This window comes from Hypanus sabinus, chromosome 13 (assembly GCF_030144855.1).
Source record: "Hypanus sabinus isolate sHypSab1 chromosome 13, sHypSab1.hap1, whole genome shotgun sequence".
Lineage (NCBI taxonomy): Eukaryota > Metazoa > Chordata > Chondrichthyes > Myliobatiformes > Dasyatidae > Hypanus > Hypanus sabinus.
The window spans coordinates 76,671,555-76,688,938 of record NC_082718.1 but is presented as its reverse complement, the minus strand read 5'-3'; the positions used below and the strand labels follow the sequence as shown (position 1 = coordinate 76,688,938).

The following is a 17,384-nucleotide window of genomic DNA, read 5'->3' as shown; positions in this document are numbered from 1 at the left end:
GTCAAACTTAGCCCAGAAGGAAGAATGCAAAGTTACACAAATGTCACAAGTTGACTTGAAGCCATTTGGCTGGTGCTCTCAGTTTCATCGACCAGTTGATTTTGATTGCTGTAGGGATCCATTTGACCTTCATTCAGCAGCACTGTGTGTTTTAACAATTCTGCAAACACTAAATTATCACTATAGCAAGTAAGACCTCAGTGCTGCTGCACAGGGACCACTGACGTGTAGAGTCCTTTGCGTACAAGTACACCACTCCAGGAAGCGGGGATGTAGGAGGAGAGGGTAGTGAGAAAAATCATTCGTATGTTTCCCTTCATAGGCGGGGCCAGTGAGTAAACAGGTTGTAAGTCACATTGCAGTTGTACAAACACAAATTAGACTGAGACTATTTATCTACAGTTCGGATTGCCACACTAGGAGGAGGATGTGGCAGAATCCTGAAAATGCAATAGAGATTCATCATTACACTGTCTGGAATGGAGGGGCATTATTACAAGGAGAGACTGGGTAGGCTGCAACAAGAGGGATGACTTTACAGAGGTTATACAGATAGGGCAGTGGAGTCTGCATCTGTAAGACATGGGTTTAAGGTGAAAGGGAAAATTTTTCCACAGAGGGGTAGTGAATACTTGGAACAAGCTGCCAGAGGTGATGGTGCAGGCAGATATAATTGTAAACAGATAAAAAGACATTTGGACTGGTGCTTCAATTGAAAATTTGAGACCATAAGACTGAGAAGCAGTATTACGCCAGATGGCCTATCGATTCCACCATTCCATCATGGCTGATTTATTCTCCCTCTCAGCCCCATTCTCTGCCTTCCCCCCACCCCGTAACCTTTCATACCCTTACTAATCAAGAATCTATCAACCTCCAGATTAAATATGAACTGGCCTGCACAACCTTCAGTGGCAAGGAATTACACTGATACACCAACCTCTGTCTAAAGCAATTTCTCATTGTTCTAAAGGAATATCCTTCAATTCTGATGCTGTGCCCTCTGGTCCTAGACTCCCCCACTGTAGGAAACATCCTGTCCCTGTCCACTCTATCTGGGCCTTTCAATATTCAGTACATTTCAATGAGACACCCACTCTCAGCCTTCCAAACTCCAAGTACAGGCCCAGCGCCATCAAAGGCTCCTATGTTAACCCTTTCATTCCTGGGATCATTCTTGTAAAACTCCTCTGGACCCTCTCCAATACCAATACATCTTTTCTTAGATAAGGGGCCCAAATCTGCTCACATATTCCAAGTGTGGTCTGACCAATGCCTTATAAAGCCTCAGCTTTAAATCCTTGCATTCCAGCAATATATTCCAGTCCTCTCAAAATGAATGCTAACAATGCATTTACGTTCTTCACCAACGGCTCAACCTGCAGGTTAACCTTTAGGGAATCCTGCACAACAACTCCAAAGTCCCTTTGCACCTCCAGTTTCTGAATCTGCACACTGTTTAGAAAATAGTCTACACCTTTACTCCTTCTACTAAAGTGCATGACCAGACAGTTCCCTCAAGGGAGAGGGGCCTAATGAAGACAAATGGAATTAGCATAGATAGGGATCACATTACGTGTCAATAAATTGTATTGAAGGATCCATTTCTGTGTCGTACCCTTCCACCTGATGGTATAAATTTCAATTTGTCATTCCTGTAAAAAAATGTTTCCTTCTCCCTCTGCTCTTCTTCTATTCACCACTCTGGCCTCTTCCCTCTTCTCACCTCCCTATCCCTAACTCCCTCCCCCCCCCCCCCAGTTCTCCCCTCCTTCCCTTTCTCCTATGGTCCACTCTCCTTTCCTGTTAGACTCCTTCCTCTCCAGCCCTTTATCTTTCCTATGCACCCAACTTCCCCTGTCACCTTCCAGATATCCTCCTTCTCCCCCCCCCCCCCCCATCTTTTTACTTCTGGCATCTTTCACCTTCCTTTTGAGTTCTGATGAAGCCTGAAACGTCAACTATTTATTCATTTCCACAGACGCTGCTGCCTGGCCTGCTGAGTTCCTCCAGTAGTTTGTGTGTGTTGCTTTGGATATTTCTATGTTTCAATGATTCAGTCCGTATAAACCATACTTCACAATGCTCTTTCCACTCATCAGGCTCAGGTTCAACGTCAGATGATTTAAAAAATTTCATTTAATTATTTTGTTCCATTCTGTTCAAGTCTTCTGTGCAGTTCCTTGACAGACAGCGATGGTTCTGGTTTCTATGGGTGGCATTAAGGTTATCCACCTTGTTTTAATTAAGACTTCCTATGCACAGCAGTCTTCAGATCCAATAGATGCTGCTGAATGACCAGCAGCACATTTTCAACAACACATACAAAGTGCTGGAGGAACTCAGCAGGTCAGGCAGCATTTACGGAAATGAATAAACTGTCGATGTTTGAGTTGAGACCCTTCACTGGATTGGAAAGGAGAGGGGGGTAAAGTGCCAGAATTAAAAGGTGGGGGGTGGATGAGGGGAAGGAGGATAGCTAGAAAAGGATAGGTGAAGCCTATGTGGGAAAAATAAAGAACTGGAGATGATGGAAGAAGAGAGTGGACCATAGGAGAAAGGGGAGGAGGAGGGGACCTGCAGGAAGTGATAGGCAGGTGACAAGAGGTCAGAGGCCAGAGTGGGTAATAGAAGAAGAGAAGGGGGGCATTTTTTTTAAACTGGAAGGAGAGATCGATATTCGTGCCGATTTTGGGGATGACCTCTGTAAATAAGTGAGATACCATGACTCTGCTCTTAACTACAGCTGTGTACAACCTCAACACAGAGTGTCCAACTGCACATTAAAAACATCAGCTTGGTCCTTCAGATGAACTTCAGTACAACTTATGTTTGATGAGCAGCTTTTAACATTGTGAAATATTCCAAGGCACTTCAGAAGAGCATTAACAACATTTTATAGAGTTCCATATTGAGATATTATAATAGATTGGTCAGTGATAGGTATTGAATAATGGAGGCAGAAATGGGACTCAAATTTTATGGGAAAGGGCTGTTTAACAGACAGAGCATTAGGCAGATAAGATCATACAGTTAATGTTTTTGCAATGGGAACCAGGAGTACGGCAGGATTATAAAACGCTGCTTGTGAAGACTGGAGGCAAGAAAAAAATAGGATAACATTGATACCTTTGAACAGTATAGTGAACCAAACCAGTGTATGATTGGGTCACTGAAAACACAAATCAAGTAACTTGTGTGTGAGCACAGCACGAATAACACTAAGGACAGATAACTGCAACATTTGCATAAATACTGAAAAACAAAACAATGGCATATGGAAGGAATATTTAAGCTCGAGAAAAGAGGAATCTAATTAACAACAGAATACAGTTGCAACAGACAACAGATGCACTCAGTGAAGCATAACACTTCCGATTCAGACAGATGTCAGTGAAGTGGAATGATATCTGGATAAATTTTTTTGCATAGAAATTAAAACACATTATAAAACGATAATTTTCCTTCTTTAAAATGGGTTATTATCCAAGACACATTTTGCAAGAATTACTATTAAGGTGATGGGACTATTTGAAAATATTGAAAAGACATTCTTGCAAAAGACAATAACATACAAGAGAGCAGTACAAAAACAACCATTTACTCTCCACACAAGAATGATTCCTAACATATTTGCCCACTTTTTTCCTCTAAACATTTAACCTTTTACCATAATATTCAGTTACATAAAATTGTTTCACACATCCAAATCGAAAGCAGCCCAGTTGGCCGACCCTACTCATTCATACTGACATTCATGCTCGAGCGGAGCATCCTCCCATCGTAACTGAGCTGCATTAATGCTCGCCTTGCTCAAATGGTTATTCAGCCTACCCTTAAATGCATGAAATCTATTTATCCCAAGCAATGTTTGTGACAGGGAGTTCCACATTCCCAACAAACGTAAAAACCTTGTAAGGACTGAACTGAAAAGTTGACTGTTTATTCCTCTCCATAGATTCGGTGTGACCCGCCGAGTCCTACTGAAAGGTCTCAGCTGAAATGTCGACTGTTTATTCCTCTCCATAGATTCTGCATGACCTGCCGTGTCCCTTCAGCACTTTGTGGGCATTGTTCAAGATTCCACCACTGCCTGACAGGAGTTTGTACACTCTCCCTTGACCATGTGGGTTTCCTCCCACAGTCCAAAGATGTACAGGTTGGTAGGTTAATTGCTCATTGTAAATTGTCCTGTGATTAGGCTAGGGTTAAACTGAGGACTGCTGGGCAGCGTGGCTCAGAATCAGAATCAGGTTTATTATCACTGGCATGTATGCAGCAGTTCAATGCAATACATAATCTAGCAGAGGAAAAAAATAAATAAAATAAAAAATAATAATAAACAAGTAAATCAATTACATATATTGAATAGATTAAAAAATGTGCAAAAGTCAGAAATACTGTATATTAAAAAAAATGAGGTAGTGTCCAAAGATTCAATGTCCATTTAGGAATTGGGTGGCAGAGGGGAAGAAGCTGTTCCTGAATCACTGAGTGTGTGCCTTCAGGCTTCTGTATCTCCTGCCTGATGGTAACAGTGAGAAAAGGACATGTCCTGGGTGCTGGATATCCTTAATAATGGACACTGCCTTTCTGAGACACCACTCTCTAAAGATATACTGGTACTTTGTAGGCTAGAACCCAAGATGGAGCTGACTAGATTTACAACCTTCTGCAGCTTCTTTTGGTCCTGCACAGTAGCCCCTCCATACCAGACAGTGATGCAGCCTGTCAGAATACTCTCCATGGTACAACTGTATAAGTTTTTGAGTGAACACGAGGAAATCTGCAGATGCTGGAAATTCAAACAACACACACAAAATGCTGGTGGAACACAGCAGGCCAGGCAGCATCTATAGGGAGAAGCACTGTCGACGTTTCGGGCCGAGACCCTTTGTCAGGACTAACTGAAAGGAAAGATAGTAAGAGATTTGAAAGTAGTGGGGGGGAGGGGGAAATGCGAAATAACCATATAACATATAACAATCACAGCACGGAAACAGGCCATCTCGGCCCTCCTAGTCCGTGCCGAACTCTTAAATCTCACCTAGTCCCACCTACCCGCACTCAGCCCATAACCCTCCACTCCTTTCCTGATATAACCATATAACAATGATAAATGATAGGAGAAGACCGGAAGGGGTGGGATGAAGCTAAGAGCTGGAAAGATGATTGGCGAAAGTGATACAGAGCTGGAGAAGGGAAAGGATCATGGGACAGGAGGCCTCGGGAGAAAGAAAGGGGTGGGGGGGGGGGGAAGCACCAGAGGGAGATGGAGAACAGGCAAACAACTAAATACGTCAGGGATGGGGTAAGAAGGGGAGGAGGGGCACTAACGGAAGTTAGAGAAGTCAATGTTCATGCCATCAGGTTGGAGGCTACCCAGCCGGTATACAAGGTGTTGTTCCTCCAACCTGAGTTTGGATTCATTTTGACAATAGAGGAGGCCATGGATAGACATATCAGAATGGGAATGGGACGTAGAATTAAAATGTGTGGCCACTGGGAGATCCTGCTTTTTCTGGTGGACCGAGCGTAGGTGTTCAGTGAAATGGTCTCCCAGTCTGCGTCGGGTCTCACCAATATATAAAAGGCCACACCGGGAGCACCGAACACAGTATACCACACCAGCCGACTCACAGGTGAAGTGTCGCCTCACCTGGAAGGACTGTCTGGGGCCCTGAATGGTGGTGAGGGAGGAAGTGTAAGGGCAGGTGTAGCACTTGTTCCGCTTACAAGGTTAAGTGCCAGGAGGGAGGTCGGTGGGAAGGGATTGGGGGGGGGGGGAACGAGTGGACAAGGGAGTCGCGTAGGGAGTGATCCCTGCGAAAAGCAGAAAGAGGGGGGGAGGGAAAAATGTGTTTGGTAGAGGGATCCCGTTGGAGGTGGCGGAAGTTACGGAGAATTATACATTGGACCTGGAGGCTGGTGGGGTGGTAGGTAAGGACAAGGGGAACCTGGTGGGGTGGTAGGTAAGGACAAGGGGAACCTGGTGGGGTGGTAGGTAAGGACAAGGGGAACCTGGTGGGGTGGTAGGTAAGGACAAGGGGAACCTGGTGGGGTGGTAGGTAAGGACAAGGGGAACCTGGTGGGGTGGTAGGTAAGGACAAGGGGAACCTGGTGGGGTGGTAGGTAAGGACAAGGGAAACCTGGTGGGGTGGTAGGTAAGGACAAGGGGAACCTAGTGGGGTGGTAGGTAAGGACAAGGGGAACCTGGTGGGGTGGTAGGTGAGGACAAGGGGAACCCTTCCAAGTGGGGTGGCGGGTGGATAGGGTGAGGGCAGATGTGCGGGAAATGCGAGAGATGCGTTTGAGAGCAGAGTTGATGGTGGACGAAGGGAAGCTCCTTTGTTTAAAAAAGGGAGACATCTCCTTTGTCCTGGAATGAAAAGCCTCATCCTGAGAGCAGATGCGGCGGAGATGGAGGAATTGTGAGAAGGGGATAGCATTTTTGCAAGAAACAGGGTGGGAAGAGGAATAGTCCAGGTAGCTGTGAGAGTCTGTAGGCTTATAGTAGATATCAGTAGATAGGCCGTCTCCAGAGATGGAGACAGAAAGATCAAGAAAGGGGAGGGAGGTGTCGGAAATGGATCAGGTAAATTTGAGGGCAGGGTGAAAATTGGAGGCAAAGTTAATGAAGTCAACGAGCTCAGCATGCGTGCAGGAGGCAGCGCCAATGCAGTTGTCGATGTAGCGAAGGAAAAGAGAGGGATAGACTTCGAACATGGACTGTTCCACAAAGCCAACGAAAAGGCAGGCATAACTGGGACCCATACGGGTGCCCATGGCTACACCCTTGGTTTGGAGGAAGTGGGAGGAGCCAAAGGAGAAATTATTGAGAGTAAGAACTAATTCCGCTAGACGGAGGAGAGTGCTGGTAGAGGGGAATTGGTTAGGTCTGGAATCCAAAAAAAAGCGAAGAGCTTCGAGACCATCTCGGTGGGGGACGGAGGTATATAGTGACTGGACGTCCATGGTGAAAATAAGAAGGTGGGAGTCAGGGAACTTAAAATCATTGAAAAAATTCAAAGCATGAGAAGTGTCACGAACATAGGTGGGAAGAGATTGAACAAGGGGGGATAAGACGGTGTCAAGGTATGCAGAAATGAGTTCAGTGGGGCAGGAGCAAGCTGAGACAATAGGTCTACCTGGACAGGCAGGTTTGTGGATCTTGGGTAGGAGGTAGAAAGTTTTTGAGTGTATTTGTTGACATGCCAAATCTCTTTAAACTCCTAATGAAGTATAGTCGCTGCTTTGCCTTCTTTATAACTATATCGATGTGTTGGGGCCAGGTTAGATCCTCAGAGATCTTGACACCTAGGAACTTGAAGCTGCTCACTCTCTCCACTTCTGATCCCTCTATGAGGATTGTAATGTGTCCCTTCGTCTTACCCTTCCTGAAATCCACAGTCAGCTCTTTCATCTTACTGACGTTGAGTGCCAGGTTGTTGCTGTGACACCACTCCACTAGTTGGCATATCTCACTCCTGTACGCCCTCTCGTCTCCACCTGAGAATCTACCAACAATGGCTGTACGTCAGCAAATTTATAGATGGTATTTGAGCTTTGCCTAGCCACAGAGTCATGTGTATATAGAGAGTAGAGCAGTGGGCTAAGCACACATCCCTGAGGTACACCAGTGTTGATCGTCAGCGAGGGAGAGGTGTTATCACCAATCCACACAGATTGTGGTCTTCCGGTTAGGAAATCGAGGACCCAATTGCAAAGGGAGGTGCTGAGGCCCAGGTTCTGCAATTACTCAATCAGGATTGTGGGAATGATAGTATTAAATACTGAGCTATAGTCAATGAACAGCATCCTGATGTAGGTGTTTGTGTTGTCCGGGTGGACTAAAGCCGAGTGGAGAGCCATTGAGATTGCATCTGCCGTTGACCTATTATGGTGATAGGCAAATTGCATTGGGTCCAGGTCCTTGCTGAGGCAGGAGTTCATTCTAGTCATGACCAACCTCTCAAAGGATTTCATCACTGTTCATGTGAGTGCTACCAGGCGATAGCCATTAAGGCAGCCAACTTTGTTCTTCTTGAAGGGTCAGAAGACCCAGTCCACGGTGTATCTCAATAAATAAAGGATTCCTAGCATACGCAGAAGCTTGGATTTATTAAATTCCTTCTGAATTCCCCATTTAATTTCTTGATGCCTGTTCTGTACTGGTGGTTTCTGGTTTTATTGTCCAGTACCGAACAAACTTTTTTAAAACCATCTCTGACTTTAAATGTCTCAGCCATTGCTTTGGAGCAAAAGACACAAATAGAATTCATCAGCTAATCACACTTCTGCTAGGAGATTCAAATTTGAAAATCGGTTGTAAAAATATTTGTAAATGTCCATATGCAAAAAATGTAAAAGGATGGGCATGTTTAAATCTCTTACATTTAATTTTCAATTGTAATCCTAATGACTCTGAGTGCCTAAGGTCACTAATGTACTTGTTACTGGAACAGAAAAATGTTTAGCAAATCCTCTCAAGAGACGCTGTCTAAAAGCACAATGGATTTTCCGTTTCATGATGAAGCAATTACGGATGAAGTCCAGATTTTTCATATCAAAACGCTTACACATTGATTTAAAGATCTTAACCATGAAAATGAGGCAACACAGGCTCGTGTGCTTTTTGTTTTTACCTACTTGCATTAACTTGGTTGCATTTTATAAGCCTATAGCATAAAACTCCGTAATTTATGGATCTGAAAGTGTATGTAATTTCAGTGGTGGATAAAGATTACATCAGATCTCACCATCAGCAGCGAGAGATAGTCAAGTTAATGGGTACAAGAAACTATAAATTGCCCCTTTATTTACTGACACAAAATGGACCCAAAAAGTTTGTATACACGAAAATTAAAAAATTAACGATGCTGATAACCTGAAATAAAAATAGAAAATGCTAGAAAACTCAAGACCAGGCAGTATCTGTGGAAAGAGCAAAAGAAACAGCGAGATATCCCATGTTTCCAGCATTTCCTACTTTTCTTTAATCAGTTATACGTCATCTTTCAAATTTAGAGCAGGGGACTATTTGAAGGCCACAATTACCCCTTTGCAACAAGTTCTGCAAACAGTTCAGTTTTGATTAAAACCCATGACAGCAAGAGTCTGCATTTTAAAAAAGATGCCTTCCTAAGCAATGAGAAAATAAATGGAACAATGTAAAACAGAAGAGGGAAACTACAAAGCTGGTCAAGGGTAACAAAGGCTGGGCAGAATACAACTTTTGCACAAAATTGGTCTCAGGAAGTTAAAAGAGACCATCCTTCATGGCAAAAATGTAAATGTTAGAAACCTGAAATAAAAGCAGACAAGAGAAAATCTTCGGATGCTGGAAATCCAAACAACACACACAAAATGCTGGAGGAACTCAGCAGGCCAGGCAGCATCCACGAAAAGGAGCACAGTTGGCATCTGGGGTCAAAACCCTTCGCAGGACATGAAGAGGAAATAGAAACAGAACACTTTAGATCTTCAGCAGATTAAGTAACATCTGTAGAGAGGGAAATGTTAACTGTTTCTTGCTCTACAGGTTGCTGCAAGAGCACAGGATACTGTGCAGGAGAAAAATTAGGCTATTTGGCCCATTGAGTCTGCTCCGCCATTTCCCTCTCGGTCCCATTCTCCTGCCTTCTTCCCATAACCCTTCATGCCATGACTAATCAAAAATCAATCAATCACTGCCTTAAAATACTCAATGACTTGGCCTCCACAGCTACCTGTGGAATTGGATTACACTAGTGGTCACCAACCTTTTTAAGCCCAAGAACCCCTACCTCAGCCTTAGTGAAAGGCAAGATCGATCTACTAAATCGATTAGTCACACACATTCGCACCGGGCAGAAAAGACCGGAAGTAAAACCCTGCAGCCCAGAAGTAGAAGTAAGGTATGTAACCAGGGGTCACCACACTTTTTTGCACTGTGGACCAGTTTAATATTGACAATATTCTTGCGGACCGGCCGATGGGGGGGGGGGGGGGGGGGGGGAGGTGTTCATCACTACCGGATAACAGCGATACTCGATACTCGAAGGAGGTTCCTTATGTCCAGTCTATTCCGCAATTTAGTTTACATGGCTATCAACACTTGCTTCTGTCCCACTTGCTCACGTTTTTTTCCGCTCAAAAAACTCAACGGGTTTGTCTTTAACTGTAGGGTGCTTGGACTCAAGGTACCGAAGCAGTTTTGAGGGCTTCATTGCCTCATTAGCCAGCCTCCAGGCCCAAACCCCAGCCTCCTGCTCGACGCCTTGGCCAGGTGCGGCTGGTCATGGGCGGGGTGAGAGGACAAGGTCAGGGCCAGAGTTCCCCGTGCTGGGTTTTGGTGGTCGCAGCCCAGAGAGGGTGACCGACTGAGCGAGGAGTGCAACAGGGTGCCTGCCTGCTCCCTTTGTAGGATCTATCGGCCGACATAAGTTTGTTTCAGTAGATCGCAGCGAGGTAGCTGCTCTGCTACTTACAAAATCCTGAGGCTGAATTAGGACGTCTGCGAATATTTTAGCACTAGGATCCCCATGAACATTCACTCAATGAGGTTTAGAGGCAGCGCCCATCTGTCCGTGCTCCAGGCCAGTAGTATCGGCACTTGCTGCCAGCCGCCTGAGACCAACCAGTGAACCCTGGCGCGAGGGTATCACTGCGTTTAGACAACTGATGACCTCGCGTGCATTCAAGTTCAACTGTGGGCGTGACAGGGACTGAGGAAAGGTGCAACTGACTGATATCATTTCCTCACGGCCTGGAATTGGTCCGCGGCCTGGTGGTTGGAGACCACTGAAGTACACTGAGTAGTGCGTGGCAGGGGAACTACATACATGCGCACTGTGCAGAAAGAACGGAAGTAAAACCCTGCAACCTGGATACAATCTCAACAGTATTTGTGTATTTATTATTTTTTCTTTTTTTTTCCTTTCGGGATCTACTGGGGAAGTCTCGAAGATCGACTAGTCGATCACGATCAACGGGTTGGCGACCACTAAATTACACAAACTCAACAGTCTGTGGCAAAAAGAATTCCTCCTCATCTGGGTGTTGGGTACCCTGCTGAGAATTTCTAGTGTTTACCTGAAGTGTTTGATACTACTGGCATTTCAGGAGTGAAATATACAATTTCTCAATAGCCATATGTAGGAATATTTGACGTAAGAATTTGGTCACTTTCCTCAATACTACTTCCTTCAATGTATGATAGTTCTGTTTAAATACAGCTCTGCGAAGTACCTTCAGATATTGTCCCATGCCTGAGGGAGATAGTGAAATGCAAATACCTTTACCTTAAAAGGAATGTAAATTATGACTGCATAAATTTAACTGTCTCAGCTACCAACCTTTTCAAACCTACATCTCCAAGCAGGGAAACACTGAGGACAAAGGGCAAATCCCTCTACAATCAATTATCACTAGCTGCACAAATTTGCATTGTAAAATACTGTTCAACAGATTCTGGATGGAGATAGCATCTTTACATGAAAACCAACAGGACAAGAGTCTCAGCCCAAGACGTTGACTATCTATTTCCATGGATGCTGCCTGACCTGCCGAGTTCCTCCATCATTTTGTGTGTGTTGCTTTGGATCTCCAGCATCAGCAGACTTCCTTGTGTTTATGATTTGATACTCCACTGAAAAGTATCTTCAAGGGATGCCTACCCTGAAGAAGTTTAAATCTTCTCTTCGATGGGAGTTCAGTGAAACCCTCTCTCACTTGCCCCCTGTCTGTGATCTCTGCTGCTCTCCGACCATGTGCTCACCCAGGCCCACTCCCCCCCCACCAGCCCTTTTTATTTTGGCATCTTCTGCCTTCCTTCTCAGTCCTGAAGAAGGGTCTCAGCCCAAAACGTCAACTGTTTATTCATTTCCATAGATGCTGCCTGACCTGCTGAGTTCCTCCAACATTCTGTGTGTGTTGCTCTGGATAAGATAAGCAGCAAACTTCACAGTTTGCTTACACAGCACTTAATATGAAATATGGAATAATTATCCTTAATGGCATAGTTACTTTCATCCCACCTTCACTTCAATTTTAAAAATATAGTTTGAGCCAAATACAGAAATTCAGTAAGTATCAGTAATTCAAGAATATTTGGGAAGAAAATGTAACTAATATAGAACATAGAAACATAGAAATCTACAGCACATTACAGGCTCTTAGGCCCACAATGTTGCGCCGACCATGTAACCTATTCTAGAAACTGCCTAGAATTTCCCTACTGCATAGCCCTCTATTTTCCTAAGTTCCATGTACTTATCTAGGAGTCTTTTAAAAGACCCTATTGTATCCACCTCTACCACCGCTGGCAGTGCATTCCATGCACCCACCACTCTCTGTGTGAAAAACTTACCCCTGACATCCTTTCTGTACCACTTCCAAGTACCTTAAAACTATGCCCCATCGTGTTAGCCATTTTAGCCCTGGGAAAATGCCGCTGGCTATTCACACAATCGATGTCTCTCATCATCTTGTACATCTCTATCAGGTCACCTCTCATCCTCTGTTGTTCCAAAGAGAAAAGGCCGAGTTCACGCAACCTGTTCTTATAAGGCATGCTCCCCAATCCAGACACGTTGTTGTATAGAATCCAGCAGTGACGTGACCAAAACTGAACACAGTACTTCAAGTGGGGTCTAACTAAGGTCTTACATAGCTTTACCATTACCTTAAGGCTCTTAAACTCAATCCCACAGTTGATGAATGCCAAAACACCATATGCCTGTCAACCTGTGCAGCAGCTTTGAGAGTCCTATGAACACAGACCTCAAGATCTCGCTGATCCTCCACACTGCCAAGAGTCTTACTATCAATATTATATTGTCTTCAAATTTGACCTACCGAAATGAACCACTTCACACTTATCCGAGTTGAAATCCACCTGACACTTCTCAGCCCAGTTCTGCATCCTATCGACGTCCTGTTGTAACCTCTGGCAACCCTCCACAACACCCCCAATTTTTGTGTCATCAGCAAAACCCACCTTTCTACTTCCTCATCCAGGTCATTTATAAAAATCACAAAGAGGAGGGGTCCTAGAACAGAACCCTGAAGAACACCACTGCTCACCACCCCCCATGCAGAATACAAACCAGCTACAACCACCCTTTGCCTTCTGTGGGTAAGCCAATTCTGGATCCACAAAGCAAGGTCTCCTTGGATCCCGTGCTTTATTACTTTCTGAATGAGCCTTGCATGGGAAACCTTATCAAATGCCTTACTGAAATACATATACTTTACATCTACTGCTAAATTAAATCAAAAGAGTATTTGGTTTTAAATGACTAGGTTGAGCAAGGAAGTGGAAATTGCTGATTTTCAAAAGAAACTGGCTATCACGTAATCTCCACATTAATGTGCAGATGCAGCAGGCAATTAGGAAAATAAATAGCATACAATGTATTAAATTTTACTGCATTAGAGAACGTCTCAATGCCACTGCAGTTTACACGCATTGTACATCCTGGCTCATTCTTGTCATGGAGGGAGTGTATATTCACAATTCACTTCTTTGGGTAGAATCGGATGATTATCGTTAAAGGCTTTTTTGTATTTTTTTTGAGCCACAGCATGGAATAGGCCATTCCCACCCTTTGAGCCACGCTGTGCAGCAATCCCTAATTTAATCCTGGCCCAAATTACTGGACAATTTACAATAACCAATTAACATACCAGACAGTATGTCTTTGGACTGTGGGAGGAAACCGGAGCACCCAGAGGAAACCCACGTGGTCACAGGGAGAACATACAAACTCCTCACAGGCAACGGCAGGAAATGAACCCGGGTTGCTGGTACTGTAATACATTGTGCTAACCACTACACTACCATCCTTTATGTTATTATTAATAACACTATTAAAAGTGAAACACAAAAATAAAACCCATAAAAAGGCGATTTTCTCAAGTCAGAGGAACAATGCTGAATGGAAATTGACCTTGCTTAAAGAACTTAGATAAGGTCACTAAACAAAAAGCCAAGATAGAAACTAGATCTTTACTGAAGAAGTTATGAACTTTTGGAAATCATTACTATGGTGGCTGTGGATGCTTGGCTATTGAGGCATTATTTCTACAAGACACTTTGATACTTACTTGGAACCTTCCACTCGACTTTTCGCCCAATGCTATAATTGTTACATAGTACTATTTTGGTTAATAATACAAACATCTTCCTTTAATCTTCATGTTTTCCATTAGTCATAGATGGAGCACATTACTGCTGAGCTCAATGGTAAGTTATACATTGGAAGAATAAAAAACTTCCGCTAAAACCTTTGTTCAACGATGTTTGGATCAGAAAAATATAGTAGGAAGTCTTATCTTACTTTAAAATGTGATTATCATCTTTTAAGCACATTAAGTGTAACCCAATATCTGCAGGAGAATTGAATTTAGAATCAAGTCACTGCATATTTGTCTACAGTGATCATTTTTTTTAAAAAAAACTTACCATAATTGTGCAATCCTCTGATCCACTGGCAATGAGATGGTCGTCGTGTGGACACCATTCGATGTCCAGCACTGGTCCCGTGTGCCCACAAACTGTTGGATATGACTTATCAATTCGGCCCGTCTGTGAACAGAAAATAATACACATCAAATTATTGTTTAAAAAGCCAATATTAACAATTTTCAAAAGTTTGAAATCCTTGATGCATCAGCATTCTGGGTACAAATCCCATCTAAACAACAAAAGCTGAATTCCTGCCCCAATCTCCTTAACATTCAGTGGTTAATACAGCTCATTTATTCTTCTGAGAAATGTGTAAAGTTTAACACTGAATTAATTTAGTAATGAGCAATTTTAATGTCAGCACAAGAGGTATGACTCTGTAACTCTTACACTTCATTTTGTAAATGGCTGTTTAATATATAAAAAAAAAACTGGTGTACTCTAGGAATAACTTGTCAATGAGATGTAAACAAATAGTTACCAATGTCAAACTCTGAAGAAATTGACAATACCGAGTCCCCTTTTTAAAAAATAAGTAAATTGCTATTTATGAATAAAATTTTCCTCCAAGAGGTCCACATCCTTGTCATAATGTTCAGAGGCTTGTGTGTCTCAATGACCCAGAGAGCTATGCTAGCTGGAGTCAGAGCTTTATGCTTTGGCTCGTGGGTAAGGTCACCCATGCCAAACAGGTCAAAGGGTAGACAGACCAAGAGTGACCCACTGGTCCTCCAGGTTCAGGGGCTTCAGCTGAGGGTTAACAACCCAGACTGGTCAAACAAAAGTGTTAAACTTTTTTTAAAAAATGAAGAACCCTTTTATTCCCGACTCTGCATCCGGGACCTGCATGGATGACAGTCGTGAAAATCGAAAGGAAGCTATTGACTTGATGAAGGAAGCCCTGAACATCACTGCACAGAGACTGAGAACCTTCATTGCCGCTCTAAAAGCCAGTGGCATAACAGGCAGTCAAAAATAAAACAGACCCATACATTTTATATTTGGTGTTTGTCACACAGAATTAATAACCATGCTTGTATGGACATTAGCTAGCAGCTTGGGAAATGCCAGCATCTGTATTTCTAACTGAGAAGTGTGCCTGACAAATGATCCACTTGAGAACGCCTGAGAAACAGGAAACTGCACAGGTTCTCAAGCTGTTCACTTAGATTTTTGGAAACATTTTGGAAACATGAGCTAGCTGCAATGAGATTTCATTCTAGTCCTTTCCCTCAAACTGCCTTGTTCTGCTTGGCGCCAGACATGCTAATGTCCTACGTGGGATGCTAAACTACCAGACACGAGGCACATCAACTTATGATTCTGATTCTGCTCCTCCTCTCCAAGTACCATCAACCAGCCCAAATCTTCCAATAGGATCAAACTCAGGTTTAATATCCCTGGCATGTGTCGTGAATTCGTTGTTTTGCAGCAGCACTACATTGCAATACATAATAAAATAGTCGAACATGCACTTCTAATAATAAAAAGGATGAGGCACTGGAACACAGGAAGAACTGTAGCTCTGCAGGTGGTGAGCACTCATCGTCACAACGGGTCTGAAACTCAGCAATGTCATCCGACCTAACCGACCAAACAGACATTATAGAGGATGCATAAATTAGCAACCAGGGTGGCCAACAGTTCCCCTTGACTCGTAGCACAGAATGAGTTCATGCAATTTAACAGTATAAGTCAAGTACACCCTCTCAACTTTCTCTACGGATCTATGGAAAGCAGGTCACGCAACAACAGAGTGCTGGACAAAACCAAACGGTGAATAGAGCCAATCAGTGAACCTGCCAACCCTGAGGATTCCTCTTAAGGTGTTCAAAGTGACCTCAGCTTCATATGTGCAGTCAAGAACCATCTTTGTGGATTATGAGACCTTATGGGATTGGTCAACCACACTAACTGGAACAGTATAAACATAGCTTGCCAAACACCAGCTCTATCCCGACTAACGTTCAGATTCCAATCAGAATCCTTGTCAACATGATTTTCTTTGTTATGTCTTCATCTTCATCTCGCTGTTCCTTTGTGTACCGCACTACCATTGTCAACATCCGATAGGTATTCTCAGTTTGTGTTAATTTTTAATCTTAATTCAGCCCATTAATGATGGATAAATATGTTTGGCGCGATCTCTCAGAGTCCGAAGGCAGTGAAGCCTTGAATTCTAATCCTGTTGACAAACAGAAACTACAGAAAGTGCATCAATTCAATTTTACATACCTGGAGTATGATTTTATTCCACTCCCATGTGTCTTATTTGTAATGCTGTACTGTCTAATGAAGCTATGATACCATCAAGTTTGCAGGAACACTTCCATAAAAGACATCCTGAAAAGGCTACTTATGGTATTACTCAGTTCCAGAAGATGAAAGAAGCCATTTGAAAAGCACTGTACACTCGAGTCATTTGCCAAGAAAGCTTAAAAAAAAATACCTTGATAGTGGTCTCATTGCTTCTTATAACATTTCCAAAATAATTGCAAAGTTTTAGAAAATCCCACACAGTTGGTGAAAGATTAATAATGTCTGCTGTATCAGAAATGCTCACCACTGTTCTCAAAATGGATGCCAGTATTTTAAAATCAATTCCTGAGTAATAACTCTGGAGCTCATCACATGGATGAATTGAGTGAAGTCACTGAGCATCAACAATGCACAGAGCTATAAAAAACAAACAGAATTTGGGAAAACTGGATGAATCAACTGTGTGAGACAACGAGGCATTGCTAATGGCATATGTATGGTTTATCAAAACTGGAAAAGCTTATTGAAGAGATTTTCTTTTATAAAAAGTTAAAAACAAATATCAATAGAGATTCAATCTATGACGAGCTCAAAATGTATATTGAGGATAAAAGTATTCCGACTAGGAACATGATTCCTTGCACAACAGATGGAGCACCATATATGGCAGATCACC

At 43.1% G+C, this 17,384-nt stretch overlaps 1 protein-coding gene across 1 annotated transcript in view; it reads right to left on the bottom strand.

Moving 5' to 3' along the window:
* The window catches only part of coro1cb (coronin, actin binding protein, 1Cb), a 174,996-nt gene that overhangs the window by 51,451 nt on the left and 106,161 nt on the right, over nucleotides 1-17,384 (bottom strand). The window contains exon 3 of the mRNA XM_059987928.1: nucleotides 14,447-14,569. Within this exon, the coding sequence (XP_059843911.1) occupies nucleotides 14,447-14,569 (123 nt within the window). The remainder of the gene's footprint in view (nucleotides 1-14,446; nucleotides 14,570-17,384) is intronic.